Source organism: Cebus imitator, unplaced genomic scaffold (assembly GCF_001604975.1).
Source record: "Cebus imitator isolate Cc_AM_T3 unplaced genomic scaffold, Cebus_imitator-1.0 Scaffold18, whole genome shotgun sequence".
Taxonomy (NCBI): domain Eukaryota; kingdom Metazoa; phylum Chordata; class Mammalia; order Primates; family Cebidae; genus Cebus; species Cebus imitator.
Window position 1 is genome coordinate 10,000,657 of NW_016107333.1, and position 12,974 is coordinate 10,013,630.

Below are 12,974 nucleotides of genomic sequence, written 5' to 3' on the forward strand. Positions count from 1 at the left end.
TTTTTTTGAGATGGAGTTTTGCTCTTGTTGCCCAGGCTGGAGTACAATGGCGCAATCTCTGCTCACCACAACCTCCGCCTCCGGGGTTCAAGCGATTCACCTGCCTCAGTCTCCCGAGTAGCTGGGATTACAGGCATACGCCACCACGCCCAGCTAATTTTGTATTTTTAGTAGAAACGGTGTTTCTCCATGTTGCTCAGGATGGTCTCAAACTCCTGACCTCAGGTGATTCGCCTGTCTTGGCCTCCCAAAGTGCTGAGATTACAGGCGAGAGTCACCTTGCCCAGCCAATTGCTGTGTATTATTTGGGTGATTTGAATTTATTTTTTTGTAACAGTAAAATTGCAAAGGCAAGAGAAGGAGTAGCCAGTAAAGTAGAAAGTTATTTAAGCTTTTCAGGCCGGGTGCAGTGGCTCATGCCTGTTATCCAAGCACTTTGGAGGCCAAGGTTGGCGGATACCTGAGGTTGGAAGTTCAAGACCAGCCTGACCAACATGGTGAAACCCCATCTTAAAAAAAAAAAAGACAGAAAGAAAGAAGAGGCCGGGCGCGGGTATCCAGCCTGGGTAACAAGAGTGAAACTCCGTCTCAAAAAAAAAAGAAGAAAAAAAGAAAGTTACTTAAGCTTTTTAAACTCTGTTTTTTTGTTTTTTTTTTTTGAGACAGAGTCTTGCTCTGTCGCCAGGCGCCAGGCTGGAGTACAGTGGCACAATCTCGGCTCACTACAATCTCCACCTCCTGGGTTCAAGCAATTCTCCTGCCTCAGCCTCCCTAGTAGCTGGGACTACAGGCGCACGCCACCACGCCCAGCTAATTTTTGTATTTTTTAGGAGAGACAGGGTTTCACTATGTTGGCCAGGATGGTTTCGACCTCTTGACCTCGTGATCCGCCCACCTCGGACTCCCAAAGTGCTGGGATTACAGGCGTGAGCCACCGTGCCTAGCCTCAAACTCTGTTTTTAAAAAGTGACAGATTAGCTGGGTGTGGTAGGTGGCACACTCCTGTAGTCCTGCCTACTCTAGAGGCTGCGACAAGAGGATTGCTTGAGCCCAGGAGGTTGTGGTTTAGTGTGCTGTGATTATGCCACTGTACTCCATCCTGGGTGAGAGAATGAGACCCTGTCTCAAAAAATAATAAATAGTGAGAGAGAAAGAAAAAACCAGCCTTAGGCTGGGCGAGGTGGCTCACGCCTGTAATCCCAGCACTTTGGGAGGTCAAGGTGGGCGGATTGCCTCAGTTCAGGAGTTTGAGACCAGCCTGGGCAACACGGTGAAAACTTGTCTCTACTAAAATACAAAAAATTAGCCAGGTGTGGTGGCATGCACCTGTAGTCCCGGCTACTCGAGAGGCTGTGGCAGGAGAATTGCTTGAACCTGGGAGACGGATGTTACAGTGAGCCGAGATTGCACCACTGCACTCTAGCTTGGGTGACGGAGCGAGACTCAAAATCATTGGTGACAGCTGTCAAAAGGGAGGTTCTTCCAATGACTGAGGGAAGTTCTTCCAATTGTGTTAAATGCAATTGTCTTAAACTCTCTCCCTAGGAATCTCATCAAACAACCAAGGAAGATTAGTCTCTGGAGAGGAGATTAAAAGTAACCACCACACCCAGACAGGCCATTACCTATTCTTCCAGAGGCTGTTCCAAAACTTTTTTTTTTTTTTTTTTAGGCAGAGTCTTGCTATGTCCCCAGGCTGGAGTGCAATGGTGCAATCTTGGCTCACTGCAACCTCCGTCTCCCAGGTTCAAGCAATTCTCCTGCCTCAACCTCCTGAGTAGCTGGAACTACAGGCGCCTGCCACCACACCCGGCTAATTTTTGTATTTTTAGTAGAGACAGGGTTTCACCATGTTGTCCAGGCTGGTCTCGAACTTCTGACCTCAGGTGATCTGCCCACCTTTGCCTCCCAAAGTGCTGGGATTACAGGCATGAGCCATCACACCTGGCCTAAATTTTTTTTTTTTTAACTGAGAGACTTTATCTGCATAATAAGACAACCTTTGTTTGTAACGCAGTTCCGCCCCTTACTTTCCCATAACTTGTTGCCACCTGCCCAGAGTCCAGAGGAACTTTTTCCCAGGCTATTGTCTATTCTTCAGGCTTATTAATTACCCCTAAATATAAGTTACTCTTTCTCTAAAATTGCCTACACCCCCACTTCCCTCTCCATATTGAGGATATTTAAATTTCAACCATCCAGCCTTTCTTTGAGTCTGATAGTTTGTATAGCTCTCCTGAAAATGTTCACATTAACAAATTAGCATGCTTTTTCTCCTATTAATCTGTCTATTACCAGTTCATTGCAATAAACTTTTCATATCAAACCTCCAGAGGAGAAGTCTAAACTTCCCTACACAAGTAAGGGAGATTTGAGTGTTTCTTGGTCTCTTCCTTTATAGCTGATGTGGGATTCATGTTGGGGGAGGATTACGAAGACCTTAGCACACATATTAAAAACAATAGACTATAAGAAACAACCCAAATGTCCACCAACTGATGAATGGATAAATAAAATGGTATATTCATACAGTGGAGGAGTATTCTTTAGTAGAAGGAGTGAAGTACTGATATGTGCTACAACAGAGATGAATCTGAAACATTATGTTAAAGAAGCTACAGTCAAAAGGAACAATAATGTACTATTTAATTCACATGAAATTTCAGAATAGGCAAATGTGTGGAGATAGAAAGTAGACTAGTGGTTACCAGGGGCTGGGCCATAGGGTTGAGGCGGAATGGGAGTGACTGTTAATGCAAGGGATTATATTCTTTTTTTTTTTTTGAAACAGAGTTGCCCAAACTGGAGCACAATGGCACAATCTTGGCTCAGTGCAACCTCTGCCTCCTAGGTTGATGCGATTCTCCTGCATCAGCCTCCCAAGTAGCTGGGATCACAGGCATATGCCACCATCCCCAGCTAATTTTTTTTTTTTTTTTTGTATTTTTAGTAGAGACGGGGTTTCACCATGTTGGTCAGGCTGGTCTCAAACCCCTGCGTCAAGTGATCCAACCGCCTCGGCCTCCCAAAGTGGTGGGATTACAGGTGAGAGCCACCACATCTGGCCACAAGGGATTATTTTCAATAAGCACATGTAAGATTGGTGGTAGCACTTTGAGACCAGCCTGGGCAGCATAGTGAGGCCCCATTTCTATAAAAAAAATTTTTTTTAAATAGCCAAGTGTGGTGTTGCACACCTGCAGTCCCAGCAACTCAGAAGGCTGAAGTGGAAGGATGGCTTGAGCCTGGGAGTTTGAGGCTGCAGTGAAATATGATTGCGCCACCACATTCCGGCCTGGGCAACAGAGGGAGTCCCTGTCTCACTTAAAAAACAAAAAAAGGGGCAGAGAGCGGTGGCTCACGCTTGTAATCCCAGCACTTTGGGAGGCCAAGGTGGGCGGATCACCTGAGGTCAGCAGTTCGAAACCAACCTGGCCAACATGGTGAAACCCCGTCTCAAAACAATCAATAAATAAAAATAAAATATAAACATCAACAACAACAACAACAAAAGGCTGGGCACGGTGGCTCATACCTGTAATCCCAGCACTTTTGGAGGCCCAGGCAGGCAGATCACAAGGTCAAGAGATCGAGACCATCCTGGCCAACATGGTGAAACCCTGTCTCTACTAAAAAATACAAAAATTAGCTGGGCATGGTGGCACATGCCTGTAGTCTCAGCTACTTGGGAGGCTAAGGCAGGAGAATTTCTTGAATCCAGGAGGCGGAGGTTGAAGTGAGCTGAGATAGTGCCACTGTACTCCAGCCTGGCGCCTGGTGACAGAATGAGACTCTGTCTCAAAAAAAAAAAAAAAAGAAAGAGGGATTCAAAAACTTTTTTTTTTTTTTTTTTTTTTTTTTGAGATGGAGTTTTGCTCTTGTTACCCAGGCTGGAGTGCAATGGCGCGATCTCGGCTCACCACAACCTCCGCCTCCTGGGTTCAGGCAATTCTCCTGCCTCAGCCTCCTGAGTAGCTGGGACTACAGACACGCGCCACCATGCCCAGCTAATTTTTTGTAGTTTTAGTAGAGACGGGGTTTCACCATGTTGACCAGGATGGTCTCGATTTCTTGACCTTGTGATCCACCCGCCTCGGCCTCCCAAAGTGCTGGGATTACAGGCTTGAGCCACCGTGCCCGGCCCTCAAACACTTTTTAATGCAAGTACAGATACCTCATATCTATACCTATCCACACACACATTTTTATATATATGTCTGTGTGTGTTCATATGTTTTTCAAATTTCTCATTTAAAAAGCAGGCCAGGTATGGTGGCTTACACCTGTAATCTCAGCACTTTGGGAGGCTGAGGTGGGCAGATCTCCTGAGGTCAGGAGTTCAAGACCAGCCTGGCCAACATGGCGAAACCCTGTCTAAAAAAAATACAAAAATTAGGTGGGCCTAATGGCACACACCTGTGGTCCCAGCTAATAGAGAGGCCGAGGTGGGAGGACTGCTTGGCCCCAGGAAGTCAAGGCTGATCGTGCCACTGCACTCCAGCCTGGGCAACATTAGGACCCTGTCTCAGAAAAAAAAAAAAAAAAAGAATCTCAGAAACAGACCAGGAGTAGTGGCTCACACCTGTAATTCCAACATTTTAGGAGTCCGAGGCAGAAAGATGCTTGAGCCCAGGAGTTCAATACCAGCCTGGGTAACATAATGAGACCTCCTCTCTACAAAACAAAACAAAAACAAAAAAAAGAAAAATTAGCCAGACGCGGTGGTACACACCTGTAGTCCCTAGCAACTCAGTAGATTGAGGTGGGAGAGTCGCTTGAATCCGGGAGGCAGAGGTTGCAGTGAGCTCAGATCATGACACTGCACTCCAGTGTGGGTGACAGGCTGAGATTCCATCTCGAAAAGGAAAAAAAAAAAAAACAAGAAAAGAAAGAAAGAAAGGCCTGGTGCAGTGGCTCACACCTGTAATTCCAGCACTTTGTGAGGCCTAGGCAGGCGGATCATGAGGTCAGAAGGTTGAGACCAGCCTGGCCAACGTGATGAAATCCCATCTCTACTAAAATACAAAATACAAAAAAATTAGCTGGGCGTGGTGGCATTCGCCACTCGGGAGTCTGAGGCAGGGGAATCGCTTGAGCCCAGGAGGTGGAGGATGCAGTGAGCCAGAATCCAGCCATTGCACTCCAGCCTGGTTGGCGAAGCGAGACTGTCTCAAAAGACAAAAAAAAAATACAAAGTCATGTGTAAACAGTACAGAGAAGCATAAAAAAACTTATTTTCTTTAGATTTAAATATAACTTCTTTTCTTTTCTTTTTTTTTTTTTTTTTTTTTTTTATTTATTTTATTGCATTTTAGGTTTTGGGGTACATGTGAAGAACATGCAAGTTTTTTTAATAGAGACAGGGTTTCTCCATGTTGGCCAGGCTGGTCTCAAAGTCCTGACCTCAGGTGATCCACCCGCCTCAGCCTCCCAAAGTGCTGGGATTACAGGCGTGATCCACCGCAACTGGCCCTAACTTATTTTCTTTAAATTAGATTCCAGTCAAAGATCATTTGAGAGCCATTTTCAAGACTTTCAAAATTTGTTTCCCAAAATACTATATCCATCTGTCAAAAATATAAAATTCTTCATGTTCTTTCTGGTTTAAAAAAGCCTCGCTGGCTCCTCTGGTGCCTGTTTGATGTGCTGCTCGCATCGATCCACATTTACATTCCATCTCCTCTCCACCACTTCCCGCAGCCAGCCCAATTTATTTCCAGGACACCACGGGCTCTCACACTGGGCTGCCAGGCCCTCACTCAAGCAATATCTTCTGCTTAAAATGCTCCTATATCCTTTCTCTCCTCGGCAAAATTCTATCCTTCTTTTCAGGGCCAGTTCAGTAAAGCCCCTATCTGTGGACACTTTATCTGCCCTCTGCTGGGCTCACAAAACACACGGAGGCTTCCATAATGATACTTCTCACATTGAAATAATTGTGACACCACAGGTTCAAAAATGTAAATCAGGGCCAGGTGTGGTGCTTCACGCCAGTAATCCCAGCACGCTGGGAGGCTGACGCAGGTGGATCACTTGAGCCCAGGAGTTTGAGACCAGCCTGGGCAACATGGTGAAACTCCAGTCTCTACAAAAAATAAAAAAATTAGCTGAGTGTGGAGGTACAAGCCTGTATTAACAACTATTGGGGAGGCTGACATGGGAGAATCACCTGGGATGGGGAGGTCGAGGTTGCTGTGACCTGAGATCACACCACTGCACCCAGACTCCTGTTTTACGTTCTTCGTGGCACTAGTCACTATTCAAAATTACCTTGTGTGGAGTCGGGCACAGTGGCTCATGCCTGTAATCTTAGCGCTTTGGGAGGCCGAGGCGAGCAGATCAACTGAGGTCTGGAGTTCGAGGCCAGCCTGACCAACGTGGTGAAACCCCGTCTCTACTAAAAATACAAAAATTAACTGGATGTGGTGGTGGGTGGCTGTAATCCCAATTACTCAGGAGGCTGAGGCAGGAGAATCAATTGAACCAGGGAGGCAGAGGTTGTGGTTAGCCGAGATTGTGCCACTGCACTCCAGCCTGGGCAACAGAGCCAGAGAGCCAGACTCCATTTCAAAAAAAAAAAAAAAGAAAAGAAAATTACCGTGTGTGTGTTTGTGTGTTTTGAGACAGGGCGATCATTGCTTACTGCAGCCTCTACTGCTCACTGTAGCCTTGACTTCTCAGGCTCTAGTGATCCTCCTACCTCAGCCACCCCAATAGTTGGGACCACCAGCACACACCACCATGCCTGGCTACATTTTTTTTTTTTTTTTTTAGAGATGGGGTCTCACTGTGTTACCGAGGTAGTATTTGCTTAGTTTACTATCTCTCTCCAACTCTAGGGCACAAATCTCCATGAAAACAGGGACCATGTTGTTCCTCTTATCTTCAGCAACTTAAACATATGTTGAATGAATTTATGCAGCCTATTCTACAGGCCATACACTGTCCTATGGACTTTTTTATTTTCAGACGGAGTCTCACTCTGTCACCCAGGCTGGAGTGCAGTAGCACGATCTCCACTCTGCAACCTCTGCCTCCCGGGGTTCAAGCAATTCTCCTGCCTCAGCCTCCTGAGTAGCTGGGATTACAAGCATTCACCACTATTCTAGGCTAATTATTTTTAGTAGAGATGGAGTTTAGTAGAGTTGGGGTTTCACCATGTTGGCCAGGCAGGTCTTGAACTCCTGACCTCAGGTGATTCGCCTGCCTCGGCTTCCCAAAGTGCTAGGATTACAGGTGTGAGCCACCGCGTCCGGCCTGTCCTATAGACTTTACAATTAGCAACTATTTTAATCATCATAATAGCTCAACGAGAGAGGTTGGTACTATTACCCATTTTACAGTTGAGGACATTGAAGCACAGAGCAATTGAGAAACTTACCTAACTAGCAGAGTTAGAACCCAGACAAAGTGCTTAACCACAAAGCGATGCTTTTTCTATATATAAACCGACGGACAGATGAAATAGGCTGATTGACTGATGACTAACTGAATGAATGAACAAATGAAAATCTGGTTATAAATGATTCTTTGCGTCTCTCGATTCCTTGGATCTACCGCAAGGGGGCGATCTCTCCCCGGTCCTGATGCCAGTCACTTTAGGCGCGCACTCCCTTTGCGTCTCGGGCTCGCGCGCGTTGCCGCGGCACCGGAAGTGACTGAGCTTGCAAGTTCCCCTGTCTCTTCAGGGGAAACTGAGGCCGGCTTGTTCGGGAGAGACGGCGCGAGCAGTCAGACAGGTAGGCCGGCAGCCAGGTAGGCCGGCCCGGGTCCGCGGCGCGGAACTCGGCCGCGAAGAGCTCTAGCGTCTGGAAGCTACCAGGCCGACGAAGGGGTATGCGGTCCCCCACGGCTCGCGGGGCTCGCAGGTGAGAGCGCCGCCTCCCCTGTGCGTGACAGCCGCTGCGCCCAATGGGAGCCTTCGCCGTTTCGCTTCCGTGCCGGCTGGGTTCGCTGATTGGCTGCACTGGGGCGGGCCGCCGGGGGTGAGACCCCTCCTCCCAGAAAGGTCTAGGGGGCGCCCCCGGGGGAGGGCGGTTGCCTAGCAACGGGGCGGTGGCTCGGCGGGTACCAGGCCTAGAGAGCGCGAGAAGCCGCGAGGCCGCAGCCCGCCCACCCTGGGCTCCGGAGAGGTGCAGCCCCCGGCCCCGGAGCCCTCCCGGGGGCGCTAGGAAGCCACTTTGGGCCTGTCCCCAGGAAAACGTGGTCTCAGCTGTGGGGGCCGTCGAGCAGGCCTCGACCCCTCTTTCTGACCCGAGAAGAGGCCCAGCGCCTCATCCTCACCCCGTCTTTGTGCAGGGCGCCGGCAGCCATTGTGTCCGTGCGGGGAATGGAGGACCCGGCAATCCCCCACCGCCACGTTCAGGGCCTTTGGGGAATTCAAAGAAAACCAGCGGCATTTGTCGGGGGTCTCCGGCCTTCAACCTCCCGGACACGCCTGGGGGTGGCCTTCCCGAAGTCAGATCGCAGATCCGAGGCAGTTTCCCCGTCCCTGCGTCCCTCATCGAAACCTTGAACCCCATTGAGAAGTCCCTTCGGGGTTTCGGACGTCTCCACCTCACCCTGGGCTGGTGCTTAAATAGAAAAAGGAAAGAAAAAAAAAAGAAAACCTAGCTAAATTCTACCAGCCACCTCCGGGAGAGTTCTCCTGGCTCCCAGTAGGAGGCGGAGAGCCAAGGGGCGTGCAAGAGCGAGGGGGCTGGGCTCCCGGGTGGCAGGAGGCCGCGGCTGCAGAGCGGCCGCCCTCGATCCCGGCGATGGAGGAGGAAGCAAGCGAGGGGGCTGGTTCCTGAGCTTCGCAATTCCTGTGTCGCCTTCTGGGCTCCCAGCCTGCGGGTCGCATGATCCCTGTAGCCGGAGGTGGGTTTTTTGCCAGCCGCCGCGAGGCCGGCTGAGTTACCGGCATCCCGGCCGCCACCTCCTCTCCCGACCTGTGATACAAAAGATCTTCCGGGGGCTGCACCTGCCTGCCTTTGCTAAAGGCAGATTTGAATGTAGGTGGTGCGGGGGAAGGGGAGTCGGGGGGGACTGCCCAGGGATGACTTTCCGAAGAAGGCATTTCGGAGAAAAAGGGGTGGCTGGGGTAGAAAAAGCTGGTGGGAGGTTCAGAGCCCACTGTTGGTGTTTTCGATTTGACTTAATTGAAGTTATCTTGGAACCTAGACTTCCTAAGAGCCACAAAGAAACCAGTTTTGGTTGCTGGAGGGAGAATGGGATGTTTAGGGTAAATGGCATGCATATTAATTTTTTTTTTTTTTTCCTGAAGCTCTTTCTCTCTCTTCAGAATCTTATCTTGGCTTTGGATCTTAGAAGAGAATCACTAACCAGAGACCAGACCCAGTGAGCAGGTGTTTTGGACAATGGACTGGTTGAGCCCATCCCTATTATAAAAATGTCTCAGAGCAACCGGGAGCTGGTGGTTGACTTTCTCTCCTACAAGCTTTCCCAGAAAGGATACAGCTGGAGTCAGTTTAGTGATGTGGAAGAGAACAGGACTGAGGCCCCAGAAGGGACTGATTCGGAGATGGAGACCCCCAGTGCCATCAATGGCAACCCATCCTGGCACCTGGCGGACAGCCCCGCGGTGAATGGAGCCACGGGCCACAGCAGCAGTTTGGATGCCCGGGAGGTGATCCCCATGGCAGCAGTAAAGCAAGCACTGAGGGAGGCGGGCGACGAGTTTGAACTGCGGTACCGGCGGGCATTTAGTGACCTGACATCCCAGCTCCACATCACCCCCGGGACAGCATATCAAAGCTTTGAACAAGTAGTGAACGAACTCTTCCGGGATGGGGTAAACTGGGGTCGCATTGTGGCCTTTTTCTCCTTCGGCGGGGCACTGTGCGTGGAAAGCGTAGACAAGGAGATGCAGGTATTGGTGAGTCGGATCGCAGCTTGGATGGCCACTTACCTGAATGACCACCTAGAGCCTTGGATCCAGGAGAACGGCGGCTGGGTAAGAACCAAGCCCCTTGTGTGTCCTTTTCCTTTGGCCTCTGGTCAGAGATCCCCAACAGCCCTTCTTCTGTATCTCTTTCTGTTGTGTTGGGTGATTGTTGGAGATGTTGATAGTTGAGGAGACCTGACTGGTCTTATTTCACAAAATGACCCTGTGCTTCAAAGATCAGGCAGCTTTCACTCTGGTCACCCCCATGACTCCGCTCTTCCATACTTGTGTTCCAGTTTCTCAGCAAAGAAAACTATAGCTTATGTGTTCATTAAGTCCCTAACCTGTGAGACTAGGAGGTTAGTTCAGTGTTTCCCTTACCTTATACAGTGGTTCACACACAAAGGGGTGATGAGTATAATGCGTGGAGAAGATGATGAGCATCAGTGGCCCACAGACCTCTCCATCTGTTCCCCGTGAGACGTCTCAGTCCTATCCTGGGCTTCTCTCCCCCAAATCAAGTTCCCTTTATTTCAAAGTTTGCATGTGTGGCACTCTCCTCTCAGACTAGGGCATGGCCAGGCAGGAGTTCCCACTGGGTTGAATGGGTGAGAATTGTCAGATTTTAGGGCAGTGTAGGCTGTGCAGATTGTGTTTGCACTGCGCCCCCTAAGTTCATTTCCCCCAAAGTGTGTGACTTTCTGCTTCGTTGCCTTGTTTGTGGAGCACTTGCTGTGTCACACATTAAGCCCGGGGACTTTGCACTTCACTGCCTGGGGTCGGTTGGGGAGCCCCAGCTGCTCTCCCTGTTACTTTCCGGCCAGGGCCCTGGGGGCCTCTTCAAGCACTGTTTGCTGGCAAAGCAAGAACCCAGTCTTTGGGGCTCTGTGGGACATTTGAGATTTGGTTACAGACTTCAGATGCCAGTATAAGTCCTAGCCCTGTCGTGTAACCAGCTGTGTGACCTTGGAAAGGCTGGGTTACTTTCTTGAGGCATAGTTTCTTCCACTAAAAAATGTAGCAAGCCCTCCTTGCCTTAGAGAGTCTTGTAAATCTTGGTGATAATGTGAGCACGGTGACCGACACCAGCCAAATTCCTTTTCCAGGGAGGGAGAATTCTCTTGCCCATCACTGAGCCAGGATGAGGGTGGTGAAAGCGTCTTTACCAGTGGTCACTATGGGCAGTTTTTGCTCTTCAGTGAACTCAGTCCTGTTCCCTTGCTTATCTCCCTACCTAGGGGAGTGCAGGGTTTATGAGAGGTAGTCTGTCCTCTCAGAACATGCAGAAAAGCAACAAGCTGTAGAAAATAAGTCATCCATTGAAGGAGCTGAGGTGGAAGGGGCCATGCACCACAGACTCAGGAATGTCAAGAATGCAACTGTCCATAGGCTGGGCCTAGGGCGTGGCAGGAACTTCACTTTACCACTAAGGAGAGACCTCCTGGTTGGCCCTAGAACCCCACCCCCTCTCTCATTTCCCATTTCTTTGCAACTTCTTTATCTCTTCTCCTGTGCCAGCTCTTGTAAAAGGCAAGGAGGTCAAGTCAATAGAGGTTAGATAACTGGGGTGGGGTCAGGGGAGGTAAAGGTGGTGGGCTCTCTTGAGCTAAGGCTGACTAGACTTGAAAGCCTTTCTGTAAATGAACTCCCTGGGGGGGATAAATGATTAAATAGTTCCTGTTGGTTTGTTCAGTGACCTCTCCTATTCCCTCCTGCTTTGATTCTCTTTTGGGGCAAATATTTGTTCAGCTGATTACAGGACGGACAGGATTCCAGTACTGCACACACACACCCTCTGAGGCATCTCCAAGTAGGGACTGAGGCCACTTGCCCACTTTGCCTGACTATTGTCTTTGGCCAGTGGTCCTAATACCAGGTGGGTGTTGCCAGCTGTAAACAAAAGGCAGTCTTGGAGAGATGCCTGGTCTGCCAGCCAGCCTTTGCAGAGGGCTACCCCTACCAGAGAATTGCCAGCTGCCCAGTGGTGCATGTGAAGGAGATCTTAGACACAGCAGCTCTGGGCAAGTTCATTAGATCGTCATTGGATTTAAATTCCATCTTCCATCTCTTTGCTTAAGAATTATCAGAGCCCGTTGGACAACATACCACATGTCACTTCCTCTTGGTGAACAGAGGGGTTGTGTGTGGAAGAGCCAGTTATGTCAGAACCATTTCTGAGCATACATTCTCTCCCTGAGGCCAGGGAGAAAAGATCGTTTGAGTCAGGATCCTTTGAGCCTGGGTAGAAGGTACCTGCCCCCTTCCTCTCAGGTACTATCCTGTTCTGAACTGTACACCGACTGGCTACTGTGGTGGCATCTCGTAACTATCTTGGAGGCTGTGGTTGGGAGATCCTTGAGGGTAGGAGTTATGGGCTGTTCTACTCAGGGCTATGTTCTAAATTTAGCCTCCCTACAGGAAAGGGGAAGGAAATTAGCCTTTCTTGAGTACCTGTTAAGTACTAGACACTGTGTTAGGTCCTCTACTTATGCAACCAATATTTATTGAGCATCTATTGTGAAGCTGACAGTGTACTAGCTGCTGTCCATAAGCCACACATGGTACAACATGGAAATGGCATGCTGTTTCATACATTCCAAAGTAATCTTCCAAGGTAGATGAGTTTATTCCCAGTTTACACGTGAAGCTTTTTGTGGCTAAGTGACTGTCCCCAGGTATCCCTCAGCCAGTTAAGTGTCCGAATAAGAATTTACACTGAGGTTGGCGTAACTCTAAAGCCTAAACACTTTTCATCCTATCAGGTTGTCCAGGGAGTAATAACCTAACCCTGACAGACTGGCCCAGAAAGCCAGAGATGCTGTTGGGCCAAGCAAACCATGCCTGTGAAGGTGCTCACTCTGGACTGATAACTGGCTTTGTTCAGGTAGCCATGGGAAGGATAGTTGGCAGTAGCTGGTTCCCAGAGGCATATTGGTAGCCTCAGATTTTGGAACTGGTAATACTCAGACATGGCAGGTTTCATGTGGGCATCAGGGTTTTGCCCAGGGTGAGATGTTTATTAATTTTTTTTTTTTTTTTTTTTTTTTGAGACGGAGTCTCTCAGTCACCAGGCTAGAGTGCAGTGGCA

At 49.1% G+C, this 12,974-nt stretch overlaps 1 protein-coding gene across 7 annotated transcripts in view; it reads left to right on the plus strand.

Annotated features, from left to right (window-relative positions):
• The first annotated feature begins 7,608 nt into the window (after nucleotides 1–7,608).
• The window catches only part of BCL2L1 (BCL2 like 1), a 60,647-nt gene continuing 55,281 nt past the window's right edge, over nucleotides 7,609–12,974 (plus strand). Inside the window, exons 1-2 of one of the 7 annotated variants that reach the window (XM_017514908.1) lie at nucleotides 7,609–7,868; nucleotides 9,284–9,955. In XM_017514908.1, coding sequence (XP_017370397.1) covers nucleotides 9,392–9,955 — 564 coding nt within the window. In that variant the 5' untranslated portion in view covers nucleotides 7,609–7,868; nucleotides 9,284–9,391. Of the gene's footprint in view, nucleotides 7,869–8,140; nucleotides 8,994–9,265; nucleotides 9,956–12,974 lie in introns of those variants that run through there. The other 6 variants (XM_017514882.2, XM_017514890.2, XM_017514918.2 and 3 more) reach the window with 6 other exon arrangements.